Below are 27,345 nucleotides of genomic sequence, written 5' to 3'. Positions count from 1 at the left end.
TGGACCGTAGTCAGGAGCTGTTCAGCTGTAGACTGAGCAAGTGCAGAATGGTGGTAGAATGTACATTTGGACATTTAAAAGCATGCTGGCGCAGTTTACTGACTCGGTTAGACCTCAGCGAAACCAATATTCCCATTGTTATTGCTGCTTGCTGTGTGCTCCACAATCTCTGTGAGAGTAAGGGGGAAATGTTTATGGTGGGGTGGGAGATTGAGGCAAATCGCCTGGCTGCTGAATATGCGCAGCCAGACACCAGGGCGATTAGAAGAGCACAACAGGAAGCGCTGCCCATCAGAGAAGCTTTGAAAATCAGTTTCATGACTGGCTAGGGTACCCTGTGACACTTCTGTTTATTTCTCCTTGATGAAGACCCACCCCCTTCGTTGACTCTAATTCCCTGTAAGCCACCTGCCCTCCCGCCTTCGATCACAGCTTGCTTGCAAAGGAAATAAAGTCACTGTCGTTTAAAAACCATGTATTCTTTATTAATTGATTATAAAAATAGGGAGATAACTCACAAGGTAGCCCAGGTGGGGTGTGGGAGGAGGATAGGAGGGAAGGAAAAGGCCACTTCAAAACTTGTTGAATGCCAGCCTTCTGTTGCTTGGGCTGTGCACTGGGGTGGAGTGGTTGGGTGCCCGGAGCCTCCCCCCCCCACCCACGTGTTCTTGGGCATCTGGTTGGGGAGGCTATGGAACTTGGGGAGGAGGGAGGGCGGTTAAGCAGGGGCTGCAGCGGCAGTCTGTGATCCTGCTGCTGTTCCTGAACCTCCACCAGACGCTGGATCATGTCCATTTGATCCCGCAGTAGCTCCAGCTTTGCATCCTGCCTCCTCTAATCTTCCTGCCGCCACCTGTCATCTGTATCGTCCCTCCTGTCCTCACGTTCATTGGCGCTTTCCTGTATTGTGCTACTGTGTCCCGCCACACATTCTGCTGAGCTCTGTCAGTGCCAGATGACTGCATGAGCTCAGAGAACATTTCATCGCACGTGCGTTTTTTTTCGCCGCCTTATCTGAGATAGCCTTTGGGATGAAGGAGGGAGGCTTGAAACATTTGCAGCTGCGGGAGGAAAAAAACATTTTACAGAACAATGACTATACTCTTTCACGGTGAACAACACTATTCACGTTACATAGCACATGTGATTTTGGTACAAGGTCGCATTTTGCATCTTATATTGAGTGCCTGCTGCTTGGGTGTTAAAGATAACACACGCAGTGCCGGGCAACAGAATTCAGCTTGCAGGCGGTCATGGTAAGCCATAGTCTTTCGGCTTCTGCAACCTTCATAACAGCAGCCCCCTCCTTTCCCATACCAAGCAAAGCCCGTTGAGTTGGCCATTTAGTGCTGCAGTTTTCATGTTAAGGTGCAGCAGCAGAAACCAAACTACCCCCCCGCCCCATCCAATTCTCTGGGATGATCAATTTACCCCTCCCTCCCCCACCCCCTCCGGTGTGGCTGGTATCAGAGAAGATCCCTGCTAGCCAAATGCGAACAGCTCAGCGCCAATGCACCGCCCCCCGCCCACACTGCTTGACTAACTGCGGGGAGGATTTCTTTTCAGCCACAGGCAAACAGCCCAGTAGGAACAGCCACCTCTGAATGTCCCCTTAATTAAATTCCCGTATTTCAACCAGGTTACCATGAACGATATCACTCTCCTGAGGATAACACAGAGATGTTGCTTGAATGCCAGCAAACACCGGGACCATACGCTGCCAGGCTTTGTCATGCAATGATACCAGATTACTTGCTACTAGCATGGCGTGGTAAAGTGTCCTACCATGGAGGATGGAATAAGGCTGCTGTCCCCAGAAACCTTCTGCAAAGGCTTTTAGAGTACCTCCAGGAGAGCTTCATGGAGATATCCCTGGAGGATTTCCGCTCCATCCCCAGACATGTTAACAGACTTTTCCAGTAGCTGTACTGTCCACGTATGCAACCCAAGTTCTCAGGGCAAATTAATCATTAAAAAATGCTTGCTTCTAAAACATGTATTGTATTTAAAAAGGTACACTCACCAGAGGTCCCTTCTCCAGGTTGGTTGGGTCGGGAGGGTATTTCAGTCAGGGTGATAAAAAGATCCTGGCTGTCGGGAAGAACGGTGTGCTGTGTGCTCTCCTCAAGCTGCTGCTCCTCCTCCTCCTCCTCATCTTCCCTGTCAGCAAAATCCTCAGGCATGGGGGAAGAGTATCCCATCATTGGAGTCCACGGACAGCGGTGATATAGTGGTGGCGGCCCCGCCTAGAATTGCATGCAGCTCAGCATAGAAGTGGCATGTCTGGGGCTCTGTCCTGGAGCGTCCGTTTGATTCTTTGGTTTTCTGGTACGCTTGTCTGAGCTCCTTAAGTTTCACACAGCACTGTGTTGCGTTCCTGCTGTAGCCTCTGTCCATCATGGCCTTGGAAATTTTTTGAAATGTTTTGGCATTTTTTCTTTTGGAACGTAGTTCTGATAGTATGGATTCATCTCCCCATACAGCGATCAGATCCAGGACCTCCCGTTCAGTCCACGCTGGAGTTCTTTTTTGATTCTGGGACTGCATGGTCACCTGTGCTGATGAGCTCTGCATGGTCACCTGTGCTGATGAGCTCGCCTGGCCAAAAGGAAATGAGATTCAAAAGTTCCCGGGACTCTTTCTGTACACCTGGCCAGTGCATCTGAGTTCAGAATGCTGTCCAGAGCGGTCACAATGGTGCAATGTAGCTCCCGTAGGCCAATATCATCAAATTGTGTCCACACTAACCCTAATTCGAAACGGTGATGTCGATTTCAGCGCTAATCCCCTCATCGGGGAGGAGTACAGAAATCAATTTTAAGAGCTCTTTATGTTGGAAAAAAATGGCTTCGTTGTGTGGACGGGTGCAGAGTTAATACGATTTAACGCTGCTAAATTCGACAAACTCATAGTATAGAGCAGCTATAAGGGTAATTAAGTTCTGAAATAGGCTTCCAAGGGAGGGTGGGGGGGGTTGGTTTTTTGTTTTTGTTTTTGGAATTCCCCTCATTGGAGGCTTTTTTGACAGGTTGGACAAACACCTGTCAGGGATGGTCTGGGTTTACTTGTTTCTGCCTTACTGCAGGGTGTTGGACTTGACCTCTCGTGGTCCTTTCCAGCCCTACTTTCTGTGATTCTATGGTTTAGTCAGTCCTGGCATGTGCCTTTTTATATCATCGTGGCCCAGCTCTAAAATCACCCTGATGACTACAGCATACAAAGAGATAGATGTGTCCAGTGGGCTAAGCCCGTTTCCTGCCTTTCAGAATAGTGGAGGGAGGTATTTGTTGCACTCAACCGTGTCTGGTTGCACTTAGGCTGAATTCTTGCTGTATGAGGTTCTTAATACTTTAACTCTCTAACCCTCAATAAGAAACTTCTTCAGCTCTAGCAATGTGCTCTGAAGATCCATGGACTCATGCTTTCCCAGACCAGAGGTGACAAGCAGACTCCACACAGTCATCTTGATTGTGGAGTCTGTTTGCCTCTTCTGGTGTGGGTCTCCTTCCCTGCTCTGGTGTTCTGCAAAGGTGCAATGTCATGTAATAGGTGTGACTGCAGAACTTCTCTATAATTCTGGATGAGAAAAGACTTAAACTGAGCAAGCAAACTAACTTGCCCAGTTTGAAATCTGATTAGGAAGAGGTCAAGGCAACTTCTCTTGCAGAAAGGTCTGTCTCAAGACACATAAGGGCACTTCTGTCTGACCAGACTACAATGATGCACTCCCTTGCAAACGGGCAAGTTTGTGGACCTTGATTTCTCTGAGACTTTTGGAGGAAGGTGATTGTTATGCTTATAAGAAGCACATGGGATCTTTTTCAGGGGAAAAGGCAATGTGCCGTGTTTATTAAAGATACAACAATTAGCACAGACACACACACACACTATCTCTCTCTCTCTGTCCTGCCAGTCGATGTTACCAGTCCAGAGTCCGGATCAATCTGGTGGCCAGCTAGGTTGATCACGGGTAGCTAGGAGCCGGGTTCTGTTAGTCACGACATGATGCTTCGGGGAAGTCTTGGCATGACAACCCAAAGTTTCATAATGTGGCACCCTGTTTATATAGTGATTTTCCTTCATTGGGACCAATGAGGTTTGCACCCTCCTGCTGTAGTCAATTATTGTTTGACAAGTGCTTGTTTTCTTAAATGTTTTTCTCATCCTTTTATCTTTTTCTTTCATCAAGTCTCTCAGGGAGTTGTCCCATGCTGGTTTTGATTAGTTATCTTGTCCCCATTGATAGGTGCCTGTCTCATCTTTCGAGGAGTCAATCTGCCCTCCTCTGATATTTCAGTAGGGGCTTGTTGCAGCCTCCTGGTGCTCTTGCATCTGTCTCCAGTTCCTCCCTAGACCATCTGGTTCAGCAATGGCCTTCACACTTATCTCAACACACACATTCCTCATTCACACACAAAACAGAATTAATTTACACAGAACATTTTGAACAGGAACATCAAGTTGCAGGGCAGAAGAAAACAATCATGGCATTCTTTTACTTATTTTAGAATGCTAAACCTACAACAAAATGGTGACCCTCAAAGGTCTGTTACTCCCTTAAAATCCAGACACACAGAAATTCTGGCTAATGCATCTCTACCAATGGCGTATCAGGCCATTCCTTTCTGCTATTCAAAAAGGATGGCTGGCAGGATATGGTCAAATCATACATCAGTGCATTTAATACATGCTACATTATTATCTCATTATTCTTTATCCTTCATTCTAAATCATACAAAATACAAACATAAAATCGTCCTACTACAGGGTTAATAGTAGTTCTCTTGTATTGGGCTAATGCGCTGCCAAACAAGGTCTGGTTTACAGCAGGTAGGTTTCCAGATATTGGCAGAAAGGAGCAATAGATTGTTGTGGTCAGGCTTCTAAAGTCACTTTCATAAGTGACTTTTAGGTCAGTGCAAGCAGGGCGCCTCAGGTTTTTACCATCAGATATGGCTCAAACAGCAGAAGAGCTGATGGGGACTCCTTGAAAATGTTTTAAACCCCTTGTTAAGCCATCTGCTCTGCATGATGATTTAAGTGCTGCTAATGATGATGATCTGCATTCCTGTACGCCTTTCTCTGTGTAACTTACTATCTCTTCTGTGAAATAGATATTCTGATCATTGTACAGATGCGGGAGGGTGGTGGGAGATATGAACATAGTGAGGCTAAGGACTTGGCTACACTTGCGAGGTAGAGCACATTAAAGGAGCCCTGGGCGCACTAGCTCACTACCCGTCCACACTGGCAAGGCACGTAGAGCGCTCCTGGTACTCCACCTCGGCGAGTGGAATAAAGTTTTGTGCACCCCCGCTGAAGCGCCAGTGTGGATGCCCTGGTCTGTTAGTGCGCTCTGATCGGCCTCCAGAAGTGTCCCACAATGCCTGTTCTAGCCACTCTGGTCATCACTTTGAACTCTACTGCCCTGCCCTCAAGTGACCCCCAACTATCAGACCCGCCCTTTAAACTCTGGGAATTTTGAAAATCCCCTTCCTGTTTGCTCAGCCAGGCGTGGAGTGCTCTCAGCAAATCTTTCCAGATGACCATGCCTCCACGCACCAGGCGATCCCCAGTATGGAGCAATAGCAGTATGCTGGATCTCATCAGTTGTTGTTGGGGGGAGGAAGCTGTTCAGTCCCAGCTGCGCTCCAGCCATAGGAATTACGATACCTTCGGGCAGATATCAAGGGACATGATGGAAAGGGGCCATGACCGGTACGCACTGCAGTGCAGGGTTAAAGTGAAGGAGCTGCGGAATGCCTACCACAAAGCCCGCGAGGCAAACAGCCACTCCGGTGCTGCCCTTGCAACCTGCCATTTCTACAAAGAGCTGGATGCGATACTTGGGGGCGACCCCACCTCCACTCTGAGTAACACCATGGACGCTTCAGAGCCCAGTTCAACAAGGCAGGAGGAGGAGGAGCAAAGCGGGAGCAAGGGTGCTGAGGCGGAGGAAGACACCCCGGAATCCCTAGATGCATGCAACCAGGAGCTGTTCTCAAGCCAGGAGGAAGGTAGCCAGTCGCAACGGCCGGTGCTTGGGGAAGGACAAACACCAGAGGAGGTTCCCGGTAAGCGGCTTTTGTTTTGGGAAGCAAGTTATTCGGTGCGGGCTCTTGGGGCTAGGAGGGTTAGGCCTAGATGCGGAATAGGGCATTGATGTGCTCTCTCACATCGTGGTAATTGGCCTCAGTGATCTCTTCAGAGGTCTCATCCAGAACTTGGGCAATGTGCTTGCGAAGGTTTCTCGGGAGAGCCACTGTGGTCCTTGTCCCAGTAAGGCTAACTTGTCCATGCCACTGTGCCGTGAGGGGTGGGGGGGACCATTGCTGCACACAGGCAAGCTGCATATGGACCAGGGCGGAAGCCGCATTGCAGTAGAAGACCCTCCCTTGCTTCCCAGGTTACCGTCAGCAGCGAGATCTTCCAGGAAGAACTCCTGTGGAAAATGTGGGGACAGTGTTCAGTATAGGGGCCCCCTGCCGCTGTTGGCTTTCCCCAAGGCACAGAAACCCAGAAGACAGTACAGCCGTGAAACAATCAGTCATAGAATCATAGAATATCAGAGTTGGAAGGGACCTCAGGAGATCATCTAGTCCAACCCCCTGCTCAAAGCAGGACCAATCCCCAATTTTTTTTGCCCGAGATCCCTAAATGGCCCCCTCAAGGATTGAACTCACAACCCTGGGTTTAGCAGGCCAATGCTCAAACCACTGAGCTATCCCTCCCCCCCAGTCACGCTTGACCCTGTGCTTACTCACTATTTTGGGGCCCCCGTGGGTTATGTGCACTCGCTTTGGGACGGGCAAATTATGCTGTTGTGTAGACTGTCCTTGCCCTTAAGTACAGCGGAATCATTGCTCTGTCCGGTGTGAACAATGCTGCCTCTGTTAAGTGTTGCATTTTTCCTTTACAGATGCAACCTTGAGATCTCAGCCATCCATGTTATCACCGGCTGAAAGACTCCAAAGAATCAGAAAGAGGCCACGTAGAAGCAAGGAAGACATGCTGCATGAAGTAATGCAGCATTCAAGTAATGAAAATCAAAAAGTGCAGGAGTGGTGGGACAGTGAAAGGAGGATCCGCCAGCAGAATGAGGAGCGCTGGCACAAAAGCATGGTGCTGCGGCAGCAAAGCACGGATTGGCTGATAAGCATAATGGAGCGCCAAGTGGACTTGATCCAGGCGCTCGTAGCCATGCAGGCGGAGCACTACCGTGCCCGAGCTCCCCTGCAGCCCTTGTCCCAAAACTCTTTCCCTTGTGCCCCCATGTCACCTCCAACCCACTTTCCCCAACATCCAGGTTCTTACCCCCACCAGCTGCCTCCAACGCCTGTAGCTTCACCACCCAGCCCTGAAAACTATGACCCTTACCCACTGCACTCAGCCCCCATCACCATGCAGTATAGCCATCCTGAAGTGCAGCACTCATTGCACAGCACTCCAGACAGGAAGGCTGAGTATGATAACAGGACGTACGCAAATCTGTGATTGTACCGTTCCCCACCCCACCCCCTTGCCCTTTGTTTCCCAAGCAGTTGTGTTTCTTTTCAATAAATGGATTTTTTGGCTTTGAAAACGTTCTTTATTATTGCATAAAGTAAAAGATACCTTAGCCCAGGAAAGAAACAGGCACTGCAAGTCAGCACAGCAAACACAGATTCCTACTAACATTGGAACCACTGCACTTCGCTCCCATGCAGGGCAGCAGACATTACTGGTGGCTTTCAGCCTCAAATTGCTCCCTCAAGGCATCCCTAATCCTTGCAGCCCCACATTGGGCCCCTCTAATAGCCCTGCTCTCTGACTGTTCAAATTCAGCCTCCAGGTGTTGAACCTCCGAGTTCCATGCCTGAGTGAATCGTTCACCCTTCCCTTCACAAATGTTATGGAGGGTACAGCACGCGGATGTAACCACGGGGATGCTGTCTTTGGCCAGGTCCAGCTTCTCATACAGAGAGCGCCAGCGGCCCTTTAAACGGCCAAAAGCACACTCCACAGTCATTCTGCTCAGTCTGTTGTTGAACCGCTCCTTGCTGCTGTCAAGGCTCCCTGTGTAGGGTTTCATGAGCCAGGGCATTAAAGGGTAAGTGGGGTTTCCAAGGATCACAGTGGGCATTTTGACTTCCCCTACAGTGATCTTCTGGTCTGGGGAAAAAAGTCCCAGCTTGCAGCTTCCTGAACAGGCCAATGTTCCAAAAGATGTGTGTGTCATGCACCTTTCCAGGCCAGCCTGCGTTAATGTCAATGAAATGCCCACGGTTATCCACAAGCACCTGGAGAACCATAGAGAAATACCCCTTCCGATTAACGTACTCGGAAGCTAGGTGGGCTGGTGCCAGAATTGGAATGTGTGTGCGATCTATCACCCCTCCACAGTTAGGGAAACCCATTTGTGCAAAGCCATCCACAATGTCGTGCACGTTACCCAGAGTCATGGTTCTTCTGAGCAGGATTCGATTAATGGCCCTGCAAACTTGCATCAACACAATTCCAACAGTCGACTTTCCCACTCCAAACTGGTTAGCAACTGATCGGTAGCTGTCTGGAGTTGCCAGCTTCCAGATTGCAATAGCCACCCACTTCTCCACTGTCAGGGCAGCTCACAATCTTGTGTCCTTGCGCGGCAGGGTGGGGGCAAGCTGCTCACACAGTCCCATGACAGTGGCTTTTCTCATCTGAAAGTTCTGCAGCCACTGCTCGTCATCCCAGACTTGCATGACAATGTGATCCCACCACTCAGTGCTTGTTTCCCAAGCCCAAAAGCAGTGTTCCACGGTGGTGAGCGTGTCCGTGAATGCCACAAGCAAACTCATGTCATATGCATTACTCGAGTCGATATCGTTGGAGCCCTCATTGTCATTTTGCATCATAAGGAATAACTTGACTGCTAAACATGACGTACTGGCGAGACTCGTCATCATACTCCTCAGCAGTTCGGGCCCCATTCCTGCAGACCAAAAGGGAAGACCGCGCACACAGTACAGAAAATCTTGAAAGATGGTGCCAAATGTGGATGGAAGCACAGGGATTGCTGGGATGTGAACCGATGCATCACGGGGCATTGGGACAGGACCCGCCCCCTTCCCACAAGCCACAGCACCAGAATGGGAAGAGGTGCTCTGTGGGATAGCTGCCCATAACGCACTGCTCCCAATGCCGCTGCAAGTGCCGCAAATGTGGCCACACCAGTGCGCTTGCAGCTGTCAGTGTGGACAGACTGCAGCGCTTTCCCTATTGTGCTCTCCAAAGGTGGGTTTAACTCAAAGCGCTCTACATCTGCAAGTGTAGCCATGCCCTTAGAAAAAAAGTTAAGGTGTAAATTGATAGAATGGCCAGAACCATGAGTCCTGACTCCTAGTCAGTCCCCTACTCTGATCACAAGTGAAATGCCCTGTGGTTATGTTTGTTTGTTTTTTATTTTTATTTTTTTTTTTTTTGTACAAGTGCTTCCATTTCATAAGTGTGTGTTTGTTTCATCCTGCAAAAGAATCTTGAACGTCTGTGCTGCAGATGCCAATTTATCTGCCCGACATAGAGGAAGAAAGCAATAACCTGTTAAGGGATCATGACAGGAGTTAAGGCTACTTGAGCTTTTAGGGAACCTTACTAAACAAAGTGTTCTATCCTTGAAGTGTTCCTGCACGTTTAATAAAACTGCAGTTCTGTTAGAGAAGATGGGTGAAGTAATGAGAGAAGAGTCTTATTTCTTTAAAGGACAATAGCGAGTCTTACATGCCATGATCACAGATGTGCCATCTATAATATTGGGGAAAATATCTCTACAAAGATGATGGCAAACAGAAAAAGGTCACCAAATACATTTATTTGCCACTGTAGCTTTTGTCCTTTTTGGCTAGCCTTTTTCTTGCAAATCAGAGATGAGAACGGTGCATGCTGAGAGAGAAGCATTCAAAGCCCCTGAGAGCTTGCTTGCTCACTTCCTCAAGCTGATAGGGCCTTGAAGCTACATAAGTAGACAAAACAGCTGCACAGTGAGGATAAGCGGGAAGCTTGCTGGATGCTATGCAGCTAGCGGGGCTAGTGCTGAGAAGCCAATAGTGAGTGACTGTGCAGTACTGATGCAGGGAGAAGGAAGCTGCAAAAAAGGCTTCATGAAAGTTTATTAATGAGATGTCAGTCCTACTGCTTAAGCCTAGATTTATGTCCTAACCAGCTTGTTCCCTCTAGGGGTAAGAATGACAGGTGGGGGTGACTGAGGCAAATACAAGCACTTTTTGAAATATAAAGTGGCATGGGGAAGTGGGGAGCCCATCAGCACAGCTTAAAGAAGCAAGAAGGACACCAGTGCAGCTGGTAAACATATGTATCAAGTTGCAGTCATTCAGAGACCCTAATTAGTTCTGCTTTGAGCAACTAGTGTAGAGCAAAGGAGCAGCAGGAGTAAGACTAGCCCTCCAACTCTAGCAGGCGGTGAGGCTGAAAGCCCATTAATTTGGGTCTGAAGATTGACTATTATAGACCAAGAGGGAAGTGAAAGAGGCAAATTCAGTGAACACAAGGGCACTGGAGGGAAATAGTGCTGTGACTGGCTGACAAATGCTGGAGTGCCCTTCGCCCTGCCCTGCTTATTCCTCTGTTTTCATGTAAGAGGCCAAGGGAAAGTGAGTGTGGGCAGCTCTCGTGCATCTGCGATTTCATCAATTCAGGGTGTCTTCTCTGGGACTCGGGTTTGTAAGCTCTTCCATTTAATAGCATATCTGATTTGCCCTCTTTCTCTAAAAGTCTGCTTCAGCAGCCTGGAGTGCTCTAAACCTTTCATTGCTCTGCTCTCCTGCTTATCTGCTCTTGTGCCCTACCTATCGCATTAGAATCATAGAATCATAGAATATCAGGGTTGGAAGGGACCCCAGAAGGTCATCTAGTCCAACCCCCTGCTCGAAGCAGGACCAATTCCCAGTTAAATCATCCCAGCCAGGGCTTTGTCAAGCCTGACCTTAAAAACTCCTAAGGAAGGAGATTCTACCACCTCCCTAGGTAACGCATTCCAGTGTTTCACCACCCTCTTAGTGAAAAAGTTTTTCCTAATATCCAATCTAAACCTCCCCCATTGCAACTTGAGACCATTACTCCTCGTTCTGTCATCTGCTACCATTGAGAACAGTCTAGAGCCATCCTCTTTGGAACCCCCTTTCAGGTAGTTGAAAGCAGCTATCAAATCCCCCCTCATTCTTCTCTTCTGCAGACTAAACAATCCCAGCTCCCTCAGCCTCTCCTCATAAGTCATGTGCTCTAGACCCCTAATCATTTTTGTTGCCCTTCGCTGGACTCTCTCCAATTTATCCACATCCTTCTTGTAGTGTGGGGCCCAAAACTGGACACAGTACTCCAGATGAGGCCTCACCAGTGTTGAATAGAGGGGAACGATCACGTCCCTCGATCTGCTCGCTATGCCCCTACTTATACATCCCAAAATGCCATTGGCCTTCTTGGCAACAAGGGCACACTGTTGACTCATATCCAGCTTCTCGTCCACCGTCACCCCTAGGTCCTTTTCCGCAGAACTGCTGCCTACCCATTCGGTCCCTAGTCTGTAGCGGTGCATTGGATTCTTCCATCCTAAGTGCAGGACCCTGCACTTATCCTTATTGAACCTCATCAGATTTCTTTTGGCCCAATCCTCCAATTTGTCTAGCTTTGCCAGTGATGCAGGCTTGAACATCTGTCTGTTCCCACAAATGTGTCTATGCTGTCTTTGCTGATTTTCAGCATGGAATGCCATTTCTGACTTAATCCATAAATCCACTACCCTATTCTTCAAATCCCTCCTCATGACACATTTCTTGTGATGCCATCATGAGTTGGCAAGCTTGCATGGCACTCAGCACTCTTTAATACAATGAGATCAACTCTCTCAGATTTCAAACCACTAAGCTATGGAATAACTAATCTGTGTAACACTGTGGTCTTAGCATCATTGCCCTTCTTCCTGCTTTCTCACATGCCTACTATAGGCATACTCACCATCTAATTTGAAGTGAGATTCAGCAAGTATGATAACCAGGGCAGAACTATATCTCTGTCTCTACAGTGGCTGACCCAGTGGAACCTTGATCCTGAGTGGGGATATCACAAACATCAAATATAAGCCCATGTGCAGAATTAAGTTTAAAAAAAAAACAAAAAAAAACCCAGTCATTTTATGCCCATATTGCTAGAGCAGACCAGGGGTTGACTTGATAAAAAGGTGGTGATAGTTCTTTCAGTCTATGCTTTCTGGGTCCAAAAGTTAAAGGCTGCTTTATGGTCTGGTGTCTGCTACTTCCTCTGTATGTGCCTTTGTCCTGTTTTCATGCATAATGACTCTGCACCTGGTGGGGAAAGTGCTGGCCAAAAAGAGGTTGCTGAAGTGCAGGTCGTATCAGGTTGTTTTGTCCATGCTGCCACCTATGATGGATACTGATGTGATCCTTGATTGCACGGAGTCATTTCAAGTCTCAGTAGCTCTGTATATGCTAGGGCAGGTGTCAGCAACCTTTCAGAAGTGGTGTGCCAAGGCTTCACTTATTCGCTCTAATTTAAAGTTTTGCGTGCCAGTAATACATTTTAACGTTTTTAGAAGGTCTCTTTCTATAAGTCTTTAATATATAAGTAAACTATTGTTGTATGTAAAGTAAATAAGGTTTTTAAAATGTTTAAGAAGCTTAATTTAAAATTAAATGCAGAGCCCCCCAGACCGGTGGCCAGGACCCGTGTAGTGTGAGTGCCACTGAAAATCAGCTCGCGTGCCTCCTTTGGCACGCATGCCACAGGTTGCCTACCCCTGTGCTAGGGAATTGGTCTGTTGCTGTAAACAACAGTTGGTACCAAGTTTCAAATTCAATGCTTGTTTCTTGTAACAGTGTACATAATGCAGAAGGGACAAAACCAGCAGTTTTCAATGCTTCTGTTGGGAACCTGGTACCTACCGCCATTGTCAGGAATGGGTTATTTTCGTGCTGTAGATGGAGTCCTGTTGTATTAACTGAGATGGAATATGTGGGCCCAAAGAGTTAAAGATGTTAACATGACCCTGAAATTGTCCAACATTAAACCGTTTAAACAAGGTTTGGTATCCAGTGACCTCAGCCTGCTTTGTACCATGGCAAACACACCATGAAACATTCTTTTAATCTTTTATTAAAGATGGGGGGGGGGCCAGTTAAAGCATTTGAAATGTATGTAAAGTATTAAATAAGGTTTTCATTTTAACAGTAACCCTTGTTGCCTTTCCCTTGAGCTCTAGAGAGTCTTCAGAAAGGAAAAGAAACCTTATTTGACCCTCTTTCAGATGGCATCCAAGATAATGGTACTTTCTAGGGAAAAGAGAAGAAGTTAGCTGAGATAACCTGGAGGAAGTGTTGTTGTTAAAGTCCGATCTAGTTTCCTAAATGACAAAATGAGAGAGACAGGACGGAAGAGAAAAGAACAGTAAAGATAGAAAACGCAGCTGCTGTCTCTGGTGCTGACGCTCACTGCTGAAAAACCCAGGCACAGCACGTTGTCTGATCAGCCACTTCAAGACCTGGCAAACTTGTATTAGCGTCAGGCTGTTTAGATCATTGCATTTAGCTGCCCCTCTGGTCACAGGCTTGCAAAATATACAGTCGTGGCTAGTCAAGCCAGACTCTAATTAGGCAGAAGGAAAAAGAGAAGAAATAAAGAGGGAAAGAAAACGGGGGGGGGGGGGGACAAGCATGCAGCAAGTGACAGTCTTACATCCCAGGTTAAAGTTTCCCCAAGCATTTGGCTCATGGGGCTTATGTGGTTAAGACATGTCAGTTTCATAGCCAGTGATACCCAAGGGAGTAATGTGGCCAGCAGCACATCCAACTGCCTTGGCTGCCGTAACCCGCTGGATCATTTGGCCACTGTGTGAACTGGAGATGGCCTTTCAGTGTGAGATCAAGTGAGACTCAAAAGCACAACTTTTGGGGTTGTAGTTGAGTAACTTAACCATTCAGCCACTGCACTCACTCACATCCCAGGTGGTAGTTGGGTTTAGCTGCAGCTGGTAGAGGTGGAGGTGCTGATGTCATCGGAGTCCTCTGTCAGGACATCTCTCAGGTTAGGATGAAGATTGTCTGGGGGTCCAAGAGACAATGGGGGCAGCAGCCAATATGGTGAAGCTCACTCCCCTTTTTTCAGTCAGCCAGAGTTGCGGTATCCTCCTCCTTTTTTCCCAAAAAAAGTCTTTTCTTTTAAGAAAAGGAGTACTTGTGGCACCTTAGAGACTAACAAATTTATTTGAGCATAAGCTTTCGTGAGCTTTTTTTTTTTCACTCGATTACAGACCAGAGAGATTGAAGTGTTCTCCAACTGGTATTTTCCACTGAATGCATCGATGAAGTGAGCTGTAGCTCACGAAAGCTTATGCTCAAATAATTTTGTTAGTCTCCAAGGTGCCACAAGTACTCCTTTTCTTTTTGCGAATACAGACTAACACGGCTGCTACTCTGAAACTTTTCTTTTAAGGACCCCAAAAGAGAGCAATGGGTAGAATACCCATCCCCTCATTATTTTGTTTACCAGTTAGGTCTAACTTCTGACACACCAGTTGTGGTCTCACTGTTCTTGTATACCAGGCACCGCTACAGACTAGGGACCGAATGGCTAGGCAGCAGTTCTGCGGAAAAGGACCTAGGGGTGACAGTGGACGAGAAGCTGGATATGAGTCAACAGTGTGCCCTTGTTGCCAAGAAGGCCAATGGCATTTTGGGATGTATAAGTAGGGGCATAGCGAGCAGATCGAGGGACGTGATCGTTCCCCTCTATTCGACACTGGTGAGGCCTCATCTGGAGTACTGTGTCCAGTTTTGGGCCCCACACTACAAGAAGGATGTGGATAAATTGGAGAGAGTCCAGCGAAGGGCAACAAAAATGATTAGGGGTCTAGAGCACATGACTTATGAGGAGAGGCTGAGGGAGCTGGGATTGTTTAGTCTGCAGAAGAGAAGAATGAGGGGGGATTTGATAGTTGCTTTCAACTACCTGAAAGGGGGTTCCAAAGAGGATGGCTCTAGACTGTTCTCAATGGTAGCAGATGACAGAACGAGGAGTAATGGTCTCAAGTTGCAATGGGGGAGGTTTAGATTGGATATTAGGAAAAACTTTTTCACTAAGAGGGTGGTGAAACACTGGAATGCGTTACCTAGGGAGGTGGTAGAATCTCCTTCCTTAGAGGTTTTTAAGGTCAGGCTTGACAAAGCCCTGGCTGGGATGATTTAACTGGGAATTGGTCCTGCTTCGAGCAGGGGGTTGGACTAGATGACCTTCTGGGGTCCCTTCCAACCCTGATATTCTATGATTCTATGATTTTAACACAGTTCTGGAATTGTATCCGCAGGCCTCTTTGTTTGGACTAATTCAGTCTTTGTCTCTTTTGAACCTTTTCCCATCGTTTGGTGGTGTTGTGATATTTTATGAACTTTGAATCACTTTTTACAGTGGAACTGACAATTAGGGTCAATTTGTAGGCCCAGTTATCACAACAGTCCACTGAAATGATAGATGCTGGGTTTATGGGCAAGGAGGCTAGCGCTGAAAGTGCTGTAATTTGGTGCCTTTTCTTGGCCTTTTACAGTTTAAGGCCTAGAATAAAACACCTCATCCCCACTGAAAGGAAAGTGCCAGGGAAACTAGCACAGTCCTGCTTCCAGTCTGAACAGGGATTTGATCCCTTGGCATTCTCAACGCTGACCTTCCAGTCATCCCGGTCACTTTGGCACACAGTCCTCTGGCTCTGCCAGCCATGCTTCCCAAGTTCAAATCCATGGTGATGCACACAGGGTTTGTTTCAGTGGCTGAGTACAAGATGGATGACATTGGAACTCTCCAGGTGGAAAATGAAAAATAGTAGGTTCCCTTGCAAGGTCAGGAGGCGTTCCCTTTACATCTGCTCTAAGCAGAAAAGAGGCTTATGGATGTACTGGAATTGGCTGGTCAGAGAAACCACCTGAGCAGATGTCACTGCTGCACCCTAACATGGGGTTCCACCTTTTAAATCTTGGGTCTCTGACTGCAGACTAAAGTGCTGATATTCCACTGATTAACACAGTCTGCTGTCTCAGCAGCTAACAAGTACTTCTCTACTGTCTTGATAGACTGAGCATAGCCCCAGTTGCTTGAACGCTTAAACCCTGCCGCAGGCTGAATTTGATATATTCATAAGATGTGAGGATACGTGGTTACCTTCCCACCAAGGGATGCAGTCTGAGGAACATTCAGTCTAATTTTAAAAGATGCAGAATGGCATGCTGTGAGTGTTTTGTTGTGGGAGTTCATGCATGTTGATATTTGATTTGACTAAAGCATACGTACCTCATTAACTGCCTGGCCAAGGGATGCTACTGGGGAAATGTATATGGCAGTTCCAGAACTGTAAGCTGCTGGTGTCTCTCTCCTGTACTTTGAATCCATAATTTACTAAAATCAGGAAACCTCTTTAAAACAACCAGCTAACCCACAGAGATTTGTGTGCATGCATTAGAACGGGTGTTGGTGCATTGTGACCACTACTGGTACAATAATCATAGTCTTGCTACTAATGTTGTGCTCCCCTTGTCTGTTATGAGACGGGGGCTAGCCTTTGCCCCAAAGAGCTTATAGTCTGAGATGGTCTTTCCATTGTATGTAGCAAGTCTTGTGCAATTCTAACTTGGGAAATGTGAAATTGTGACTCTCCTGTGAGAATTGAAAACTTAGTTACCTAGAAGCAAACTCCTTTGCAACAAATTAACTGCATATAGTCCCATGATGCATGACCTGTATCAAACTGAAATCTTGTAGAGAGGTCAGCATACTTCTACCTATCTTATTGAGTGGTGCCTGGGGAAGGGGAAGAGGAAGAAAGATGGGCTGCAGGTAGTGGCATCTGGTAGAAATATTGAACAGTCTTACTCCTTCCCTGCTCTCTATGCCAAAAATTGAGAGGAGCTGTTAAAATGGAATTACTGTGCTCTGCTGAGAGGGATCCATAGAGGAAGTGTTATGAGTCCCCTCATCCTGTGTGTGTTGTGTCTCTAGCTAGTGTGAAGCAATGGCCATCCTGTTTGCCGTTGTTGCCAGAGGCACGACCATCCTTGCCAAACATGCCTGGTGTGGAGGGAACTTCCTGGAGGTGACGGAGCAGATCCTGGCAAGGATACCATCGGAGAACAACAAACTCACCTACTCACATGGAAAGTGAGTAATGGTTTGTTTTCTGGGGTTGTGGAGAAGGGGGAGAGAAGGGACCTGCTGTGGGGAGAAACTGAGTTTGGGCCATTGCTACTTAGTGAGGTATTGAGACCTGAGAAGGGCATTACTCCCACCCACCTTGTTTCTTATGTTAAAAATTCAGCGCTTGAATGCCCTGTGAAGCTCTGAGAACTAGTTGGATTAAGACATCACATGTCAAGATTGAAAGATGAGCAATTGATCTAACCACACTTTCTGAAGTGGTGCTGAACATGGGATGCCCTGGGCTGTACTTGCAGTTATGCAGAGTGTAAGGGCACCAGGTTTGCTGCACTGATTGCTGACACTTCTCGGCTACCAATACATTTAAGATATCTCATTCCTCAGGTAGTTCTTGGAGACTGATCCCTCTAAGACACTAGTGGAGTTGGTATTATCCTCTGGTATCGCTAGGAGGATCTTTGTACTAGGAGTCTGAGATTCCTTGGATATCCACAGAAATAGTCATCAGCAATGGGGGAGGCCAGAAGGGTGTGACTGATTATGTGCAATTTTGCTTTTGGGCCATGGAGAGAGAAATCTGTGTGGCATAAGGCTTTACTATAGATTTATTTAAACTTTCCTAAAGTATGCTGACTCCCTGCCTTTACAACAGTGCATGACCCAAACTGCCAGGCACACAACTATGGATGAACCACAGTGGCAAAGGTCAGGTGGATGGTTTCCCAAAGTTCAGGGTGTTTCATTTCAATTGCATCTCAAATCTAGATCGCTAATCTAGAGTAACCCCAGACTTTCCCTCATACTGTCAAAGGCCATGGGTCCAAAACTTGTTATCCTTGGTGCACTTTAGGATTCCAAGTGTGCTTTCAGGTAACAAGTGGCTGGACCTGCCTGCTCCATTGTTACACACAGGCTGTCCGACAAAATTTGTAGGAATCCCATAAATTATAGCTCTAACTGGGGAGGACGTTGACTGGGAGCACTGCAAAGTGTTGTATTTTAGGGATGTGTCCCATTGAGTTGGCCTAGTATCTGCTTGGCAGTTTTCAATTTTTACAAAAATACTAAATCTTAATCCTCAGGACAGCTCACATTCCTTACTCCAATCCTTAGTTTCTCCTTAAAACCAAGCTGGGCAGTTGGCTAGGCATGCCTCCATTAGTATATTTGATGCATGCTAATTGGGCTAATTCCTGATGGAGAGGATCTTGGCTTGACAGTCTGTCTCAACTGCTCAGGGAGCTCAGATAAGGGATAATGATTACTAGCAGACATGTCTGCTTCCCAAGTGTGCTATGGGTTACATGTGACATGCAGCAGGAGTGTATATACCCCAGGCCTTGAGGGAGCTAATCTTGGAAGTGACTGAAGATATCAGCTGGGGGTGGGTGCCTATAACTGGGGCAAGGGAGGATTATTGCTTTATTAAACACTTCGCTTGAATGGGGTGAACTGCATTTCCCAAACTTTCTAAACTACTGCAGTAGGATAATGCACAGTGCGGGCTTGGAGCTATTGGGCAGCACTGCGACTAGCCACACTCTGCATTCGGTATGAAACCGCCTCCCCAGCCAGAATCACAGGGGTTCCGTCCTAGCAATCTAACTCTGCAGTGTTTGTATGCCCATAACAAAATGAGGAGAACCACCCCTAGATTGGAACTCCTCTGTCCTGCTGTCCTTCCACAGGAGACGGAAATGTTCAGATTGGCTCTAATTCCATACACCTCCTTTTGAAGGGTGTTTGGAAGGTGGGACGTCTTCTTACTTGTGTTCAAAATCCTCCAAACAGCCCTGCTCCCCTACTTGGGAGCAGGCAATTCCTTCCCTCCCCTGGGACAGAGCAAAGATCATGGCTTGGGGCTGGGAAGATGCAGTTCAGTTCTGTCCAGCTGTGGTACTTGAGGTCACCTGAGCAGGGCAGCTGAGATGGCCTGAGGAGAGGGCTTAGCATTCAGACCTTAGGTAGGTAGTTTCCACTGGCTGTAGAATCTTTGGGGTGTTTCTGCCCAGCGTCCTCGCCCCCACAGACAGGGAGACCTGGGAATGCTCTTCCCCTGTGCCTGAATGTCTGGAGTCTCTGCTTCTAAACCAAAAACAAACTCAGAGAAAACAGCTGAAGCCTGGTGTGCCCCCATTAATGCAGAACTTTAGGAGTGAATGCCTGATCTTGCTGCACCCCACTCCTGAAGCAAACACTCTGTGGTTTCAGGGGTCCCTACCTAATGCTGTTTAGCACCTGGACTTCCCGATGCTATCCAGTCTCTGCTGCTGCCATGAAGGAGGCTTCTGACATAGAAGGGATGGGGTTTATTCCCATTTTGGGAGTAGGGTTGGGCTTTTAGGGGCTCACAATCTCACCAGTAAAAATCTTAACCATGTCCAGAACTCCTAGTGGGGGTCTAACAGAGTGTGTGTGTGCACGTGCACGCAAACACACAGGTGAGGCAGAACTGGACGAATTGTACTAGGTAGACTGCATCTCTCAGGAATGTTGTGAGACTTAAAGGCTTGTCAATTGTTTTTTACATCCTTAGATGAAAGAGGCTATATAATAATTCAAAAGTATTACTAAGATGCCTTTCTAAAACCTGGGAAGAACACTGCTGTTGTATTCATTGTAGGTGTTTAATAATGCAGAACATCAGGCTTGCTAAAGTGTATCAGTCTAGGTGCAAATCAAAAAATTAAGAATGAATGCAAGTCTTAGAGCAATGTGGCTGCTCGCTATTTCCAAGGAGTTCCACAGTTAGTTAAATGCAGCGTAGCACTTGGAGGATGCCAATCACCATAGAGCTGTTTGTGTAAGCAGCTGATGGAGGCCTGTGGATCATGTGCATTTGAAATTGGTTTAGTAAAAACATTAACTTGGTTATTGATACAACTTCTGTTGTGGTAGCACCCAGAGAGCTGAATCATGAACTTGCCTCCTTGTGCTAGAGAATCATAGAAGATTAGGGTTGGAAGAGACCTCATCTAGTCCAACCCCCTGCTCAAAGCAGGACCAACCCCAACTAAATCATCCCAGCCAGAGCTTTGTCAAGCTGGGCCTTAAAAACCTCTAAGGATGGAGATTCCACCACCTCCCTAGGTAACCCATTCCAGTACTTCACCACCCTCCTAGTGAAATAGTTTTTCCTAATAGCCAACCTAGACCTCCCACACTGCAACTTGAGACCTGGGCCAGAAGAGTTTACAATGGAAATTTCATTGCTTCATTAAGCAAATTACTGTGTGGACACACTAGCTATACCTTTTCAAGGAATTTATGTTGTCTTACTTTGGTAGGCATGATTGTTTGCTTTATACTTTGGCTGATAAGATTGAATACACAATCTGTGGAAGTCCCTTGATGGTTTTACCTTGGTATGTTAAATGATTAGTACAGTGCATAACTTTAATACATCTGCAGTTAGGCATTTCCCCAGTTGGCTATTAATCCAGGGGTGCCCAAATGTGGGCTGTGAGCCACATATAGCCACTGGGATACCAACATGTACCCACTGCCCACAGCTGTTATCTTTAGTTCTATGCAGGTTACAATACAAAGATCCCAGAAGAAACATGCTGTGATCAAGATGGAGCATTGCATGCTGGGACCTGTTTCTTTTCTGTAGGGTGGCTGCAAGTTGCTCCACTCCTTAATTTGAGTGCGTCTGGCAGATAGCTGTTCGAACACATCAGACATTGGGGTCTTCTACAGCAGTTCATGGAGTCTTGTTTTTTTTTTCCCCCTTTTTGCAGTTATCTATTTCATTATATCTGCCAAGACCGGATTATATACCTATGTATCACAGATGATGTAAGTATTTTGGATAACGCTACTATGCATACAGCCTGCAAATGATAGCTTTTTTTCTCTGTGCTTATCCATGAAAATCAATAATGGGCACAAATCCATGGGGCTGTTTTCTTTAGTGGCATTCCTGCATATTTACACTGGTGTAACTCAGAACATGGGCCCCTCTATTTAAAGTCAAAGTTCAAATATTTGAGTTCAGTCTACCTCAATATCCAGCTGGTGTGTGTATGGGGGGTGACAGTGTCTCCTTCCCACCACACCAACTTCCCCTGCTGCTTTCTACTTGCAAGTGAAAACCTGTGGGGGAGGGGAGGGGGAAAGTTGGTAAGATTCACCCAGCTTTCTCAGCAAGACCAGTACAATAAACCTACAAGGATCAGGTGACTTTCGCTCTGCAGTCATCTCTAAGGCATCCTTAGTCATTAGTACAGTACACTTAAGCTTTACCCTCAACTGTGGAAGAAGGTACAAATGGAGGCTGTGAAGTCTTTTGTCTTTGTTTCCCCTTAAAAGGTAAATGAAGCACAGGCTTGCTTTTGAGCTTTGTATGCCTGATTCCAGTGGGTATTCAGCAAGAAACAGACTGATATTAAAAAAGTGACTGCCCTTAACAAAGAGATTAAGAGGAAGAGGTAGCAAGGCTTTTGCAGGGTTATGCGCAGCGCGGTGGTTCATGTTTGATAAAAGTTGGAGGGTCTCTAAATGGTTACATATCTTGTAAGTTTTTCTGTAGGCCACCTATCCCACAGTTCCCTAACTAGAACAGTGTTGGGTGACTTGCAGTTTTCTGCCTGCTGTGAATATTTTTTTTTTTTACTTTTAGAACTTTGAACGTTCCAGAGCCTTCAGTTTCCTGAATGAAATCAAAAAGAGATTTCAGACTACGTATGGTTCAAGAGCACAGACAGCACTTCCATATGCCATGAACAGCGAATTCTCCAGTATCTTGGCTGCACAGCTGGTAAGATACATATAGTCAGAAGGGGCTGTCTAACCAGTCTCGTCTCTCCCTTGTAAACACTCCTGTTGTTGGCTTTAAATCAGTGGTTTTCAACCAGGGGTATGCAGAGATCTTCCATGTAATCAACTCATCTAGATATTTGCTTATTTTTACAACAGGCTACGTTAAAAGCACTAGCAAAGTCAGTGCAAACTAAAATTTCACAGACAATCTTCCAAGTCCCTAGTCAGACTCCACTCCCATCCTTGGAAAGAGTTCCCCTAAGTAGGGAGGAAAGTGGTGTTTGGAGAGAAAAATGCATGCATACTTTGTAATAGCTTGTGCAGAGCTGTGTTGGGAACTCCTACTTGAACATTGATACGCTTCTCTTCAGCAGGACTATTTTGTATTTTGACACCTCAGGAGTATGTAGCCTTTCTAGAGCTGGGCACATCTAAGCACTTGATAGTCATAAGCACAGCCTGATGTAGTCTGCTGTTCTGAGATTGGAGAATTTCTTGTAGAATCCACCCTTTGTCACAGATCTTGCTCCAGTCTCAACTTCCATATTGAAAACCTTTCAAGGGGATGTTAAAAATATGAACTGAATATAAAGAGACTGCCCGTAGTCTCAGGTAACATGGAAACAATAACTTTGAGCGATTAACTGCTCCATTGATTTCAGTTAAATTTTGACTCCTAATGACAGCTTAATAGCAACGCTCTGTTTCTGCTCAAGTGATCCACAATAAAATTCTGCTAATATGCTTATCCAACGATCCTAAACTGCCTCCTGAGCGTGGAAAGCTTTCACCCTGCCTCTCACCCAGCTTCCTTCATAATGATGTTGATTATGCAGATAATTAGCATACTGGAAATGTAGAGAAGCACAAAAGGAAATATAAAATATCATGGGGTTATAGTATTGCTTGTAGTATTCACTTTCCTATTGAATTCAATAAAATCCACCTGTATAATTAAATGAAGCTGTTACAGAATTTCCAGTCAGTTTGCCACACCAGAGCACCACAGAATTTAAGTCTAGCTTGCTGCAGTGTACACAGGGCCCTGATAACAAACTTTGCGATTAACCTTGCAGTTGCTGTTCCCATTTCCCAGCTGAGGATTGAGGCACACAAGAGAAGTGACTTGCCCAAGACTGTACAAAGTCAGAGCTGGTACATAAACTCTGTAATCTTAGCTATGTAATCTTAGCTTTCACCTCAATTTTTATTTTTCCATGTCCCTCTGCCTCCTGTAATACTTAGTACTTGTGTTCTTCACCCATAGATTTCAAGCCATCTACAAGGGTACTGAAGTAACAGGGAAGATAAACCTGAGAATCTCTGGGTAGAACTTCACTTGTAAGCTTTTGGAAATTAGTAGCAAGCCAAAGTAGATGTAGGAAGTGGTTGAAAGCAGCCTGCAAGACCTGTACAGCTAGAACACTGGTACCATAGAAATGGTGCTGGTGAAATGCTCCTGCCTCATTCCACTGGACTTGTCGGTGCTAAGATGCTCAGAATGTAGTGTCCTAAGCCTCTTGGAATGTAAAGGAGAGGTTTAGATCAAGTTTTGGTCTGCCCTGTTGGACCCCCAAAAGAGTAGGTGGCTTGAAAAAAGAGCAACTCCTAATCCTGCATACTGCAAAACAAACAGGACTGGCAAGGTGGTTACCCTCCATGGCTCAGTGTCTCATTACTCTCTGCACTGGCAATGGAAAGGGGCAGAAGAAACAGAATGTTACTCTGCTATATCTTCTCCAGCAAAGCTACAGGCTGGTGAAGGAGCAGTGCTTTAGTGATCCTCATTAGGGAGGTATAGCTGTCCCCATTGAGAGCTGCGGTGTTGAGTGGAGACTCTGCAAAAGCTGCCCAAATGAGGGGAGACGTCCTCTGGAGCTCAGCTGCACATTTGTCTGAGATCCTGAAGATCACTTTATTAAAAGAAGGGCAAAAACAACTTGTACAGGTGTGCGTGTAGACTCTTGCAGACCTGCACACTTTGTATTATGGCTGCCTATAGAATTCCCTCCCCTTTGATGCTTGTGCATTGGCATAAGAGTGTGTAGTGAGGGCGGGTACAGAAGGGCAGGGCTCAAGAACTGGAACAGAGAGCTCCATGGGGGAGAGTTAACATGCATTGGCAATGTGATGCAGAGAGAGTGAAGACTGAATAGCAAAGGGTGATGTGGGGGGGAGAGAGGGGAGAGTGGAGAGTGGAGTCTGTGGTGGAAACTTGCACAGTGGCTGGCTTCAAACTGTTTGTCTGAGGGCCAACAGACGGGATTTCTCCAAAAATCATTCAATCTGGTACTGATAGGGGGTGGGCTTTGGAACAGGAGCTGCTTCCTCTGGACCTGTCACATGAATGCATGTGATCAGTAAGCATTGCAGGTGGTGGATGGAGGAACGTAGAGAACACCACAGTTGGCGCTCACGTTTACTGGCACATAGCAGAGAACTTTCTGTTTCAATCCTGTGGAACCATTTGTGCCGAGACTCCCTAAAGAGGTCTAAATTGGGAAGTGCAGTGAGCATAGGGTATTTTAAAAATACAAATGCTGACTGCTCACCCCATTTGTCTAAAACTTTATTTTGCGGTAAATGCCATTTCTAGGGCCTAATGCTGCAAGTGTAGGCTGATCACATACTTTGTTCTTCCCATCGCAGGCAAAAACACACTTGTAGTGGGAATGAGGAAGGTATGACAATAACTAGGACGCACCTCCCTGTGCTGCTTGGCCCATAACGATATGTAGGGTGCTGCGTACATTGAGGGATTTTACAGTAGCTGTGAGTAGCTAATAAGCCAGTGATGTTTCTGATTTCCTTTACATCCAGTCTTACTCCCTAAGGAGGGTTAAAATTTAATACTTGCCACTCCAGACTTGTATTAAACTCCCAAGATTACAACTTTTCTCTGACCTTGGCTCGCTAAACTCTGCCACCACCCAAATGCAAAAAAAATCCCTTGGACCCAGGAAGGAACACTTGGGAATTCCTCCCCGTGGGGTACCCTCAAACCCTTCCCATCCCCCCACCACACACCCCCGCCCCAGGGAAGAGCTGAGAAAGAAAACAAAGGAAATTAGTTGTGCTACCAGCTAATCAAACAACATGCACAAACCTCTTAGGACACCAAAAATCCAATCCTGTTCTTAAAAAAGGTAAATTTTGTTAAAAACAAAAAGGGAAAAAATACAACTGGAACTTAGGCTTTTGCTAGATTTTAAAAAGAGCAATTCCAAAAATTAAGCACTCAAACTAGCTTTCTTGGGGGTTCAGCTTAAAGGTTACAAGCAAACAAAAGCATCAGGGGTTAGCACAAAGGAGATCCACAAGCCAAAATAAGAAATAAACCTGATAGCGTCTAACTAAACATTCCCTATCCAAGTTATTTCTTCTAGGTATGGAAGATACTTTTTCATACCTGGTTCAAACCTTACACAGCATTACTGCTCTGTCCCTGCCTCCCAGAGAACAACAGACACAAAGGGATAGTTTCTTTTCCCATTTTAAAAAGTTCTAGCCTTCCCATTGGCTATTTTGGTCAGGTGCCCACTTTTTTTCCCTTATCTGGGGGACTTTTTAACCCTTTACAGGTAAAGCAAGTAAAGAACAGCTACCAAGAGGGATTTTACAGCTAACTGGCTGGCTGGGTGTCCCCCCCACTTTATTTATCACAACCACCGATACCAGTGGTGCAAAGGCACTCGTCCCACCACTGGTACTGTACTCGCTGTGAGCAAAGTTAATCATCTGTGCCATCCATGTCAGAAATTAATCCAGTCCAGACAGAAAGCACTGGCAGAGCAAGTGCCTTGGTGCAATTGGCTTTCCCAGTGCAATCCAGCGTGCTCTGAGCTGACACAGTAGGGAGTAAATTACCCAAGCCTGGCTTACTGAAGCTAGCACTAGTGTGGTGTGCTATGCCCTGGGAATAACTGGTTATAATCCTCTTCAGAGAATTGCTGGCTAGCGGGGGTGAGTGGCACGTCCGTCCTCACTGTTGCTCCTGTTGCCATTGCCTTAAGCCTGAGAGTTGCACTTGTTCCCGAGGTCATTGCTTTTCCTGCTCTGTCCCATCTGCCTGGCAAGGGACCTCTTAATTTTGCAACCTTGGACAGTGTCTAGGGGGTGCCTTCTGCTGGCTGCCTGAGAGAGAGTTCTGGTCTGCATGTATGTTTATGAAGGCCCCTACAAACCACATAAACTTCTTGCCGTGTTTCTGAAGTAAATGCTGTTCTGGCTATTTAGGGTAACTGTTCACAGCTGACACACAATGGATGGGATGGGGGAAGGACCCTAACCTGAGCTGGTCGATACTCGGGAGTATTAAGGACTCTAAATGCCATTCTGTCTGATTGGAGGAAAACAGCTGGGAGTTGCGGTGTGCTGGCTCATATCTACCCTGACATGCTCTGGTAACACATCCAAGGGATGTGATGATGTGGTCTGGCAGCAGAGGCTACAGAGCAAGGCTGCTTAGCTCACTGCACGTGTAGTGACCAGAGTGGTTTTAGGGTGACACATGGTGAGTCTGAGGCAAAAAAAATGGATGCTATGACTCCACTTCATTCAAAGGTGAGTCCTCTAATCAAAGCTGTACTGGGAAGCAGATGGGCAAAAGTATGAAATGTGGCTGCTGCAGCCTGAAATGCAAATGCAGTTCCAAGGAGAAGTGAGATTAGAGACCTGACTTAGACACATTTCCCAGGATCTGAGAGTTGCTGGATGCGTATATCTAAAGCTGCATGGCTAAAATCAGTGGGGAAGTGCAAAATAACTGAGATGGCAATAGGGTGTCACTGATCCAGCTCTCGTACAGCTCTGGAACAGTCCCTGGGCAGACCCCTTCAGCCCCCTTAGGGTCACACTCTCACTGGGGTAAGCCCCTTGGCTTCACCACCTCCTGGGACTGAACCCTGGAGCATTCAGCGCCTGTTCCATGCCATGAGCTTCCTGCAGCGGGTCCATGTGGATTGGACCCCGCAGGGAGATTTACACACCAGAGACTTGCACCCACAGTTTCCTGGAGTAACTCTCAGCCAGGACTGTAAAAGCAGAAGAGTTTATTAAGTGTCTGGAACACAGTGTAGAAAGTCCTTTGTTATCACAGAGAACAGAACGTTACAGCCTGGTCCATCTGGGTCAGTTCAGAGCCCAGAGCTGCTCTCTGATCCCTTCTTAATACAGTCCAGAAGCTTCTCCTGCTTCCTGCAACCCACACTTAACCTGACCCCTCCTTTGTCCTTGTTCCCAGGCAAACACTGTCACCTGGCCCTCCTCCTAGCCCTTTGTTCTCCAGCTGGTCAAACCTGGCTGGCTTTCAGGGGTGGGTCATCCATGGTTGTTAGTTGCTTCATACCCAGTGTCTGGGTAGTTGTCTTCTGGGACTCTTCGTGGCTTGGGGCCAGG

The 27,345-nt window shown here is 46.5% G+C and overlaps 3 protein-coding genes across 5 annotated transcripts in view; 2 read left to right on the top strand and 1 right to left on the bottom strand.

Annotated features, from left to right (window-relative positions):
* The window catches only part of VAMP7 (vesicle associated membrane protein 7), a 60,452-nt gene that overhangs the window by 21,213 nt on the left and 11,894 nt on the right, over positions 1-27,345 (top strand). For all 3 annotated transcript variants that reach the window (XM_074964280.1, XM_074964279.1, XM_074964278.1), the window contains exons 2-4: positions 17,029-17,187; positions 20,928-20,985; positions 21,809-21,946. In XM_074964280.1, coding sequence (XP_074820381.1) covers positions 17,042-17,187; positions 20,928-20,985; positions 21,809-21,946 — 342 coding nt within the window. In that variant the 5' untranslated portion in view covers positions 17,029-17,041. The remainder of the gene's footprint in view (positions 1-17,028; positions 17,188-20,927; positions 20,986-21,808; positions 21,947-27,345) is intronic.
* LOC141994154 (uncharacterized) lies at positions 5,306-7,504 on the top strand. Its single transcript, XM_074964277.1, has 2 exons — positions 5,306-6,074; positions 6,920-7,504. Exons 1-2 carry the CDS (start codon positions 5,543-5,545, stop codon positions 7,492-7,494), a joined length of 1,107 nt encoding a protein of 368 aa, XP_074820378.1. The 5' UTR covers positions 5,306-5,542; the 3' UTR covers positions 7,495-7,504.
* LOC141994153 (SLAIN motif-containing protein-like) overlaps positions 6,064-27,345 on the bottom strand; it is a 112,248-nt gene continuing 90,966 nt past the window's right edge. The window contains exon 9 of the mRNA XM_074964275.1: positions 6,064-6,442. Coding sequence (XP_074820376.1) covers positions 6,286-6,442 — 157 coding nt within the window. The 3' untranslated portion in view covers positions 6,064-6,285. The remainder of the gene's footprint in view (positions 6,443-27,345) is intronic.

The sequence above is a fragment of the Natator depressus genome, chromosome 9 (genome assembly GCF_965152275.1).
Source record: "Natator depressus isolate rNatDep1 chromosome 9, rNatDep2.hap1, whole genome shotgun sequence".
NCBI lineage: Eukaryota > Metazoa > Chordata > Testudines > Cheloniidae > Natator > Natator depressus.
This window is presented reverse-complemented; position numbering and strand designations above follow the sequence as displayed.

Coding starts and splice junctions, on each gene's coding strand:
- LOC141994154 (XM_074964277.1), top strand. CDS start 5,543: ATGACCATGCCTCCACGCACCAGGCGATCCCCAGTATGGAGCAATAGC. Junction 6,075..6,919: donor AACACCAGAGGAGGTTCCCG/GTAAGCGGCTTT, acceptor TTTCCTTTACAG/ATGCAACCTTGAGATCTCAG.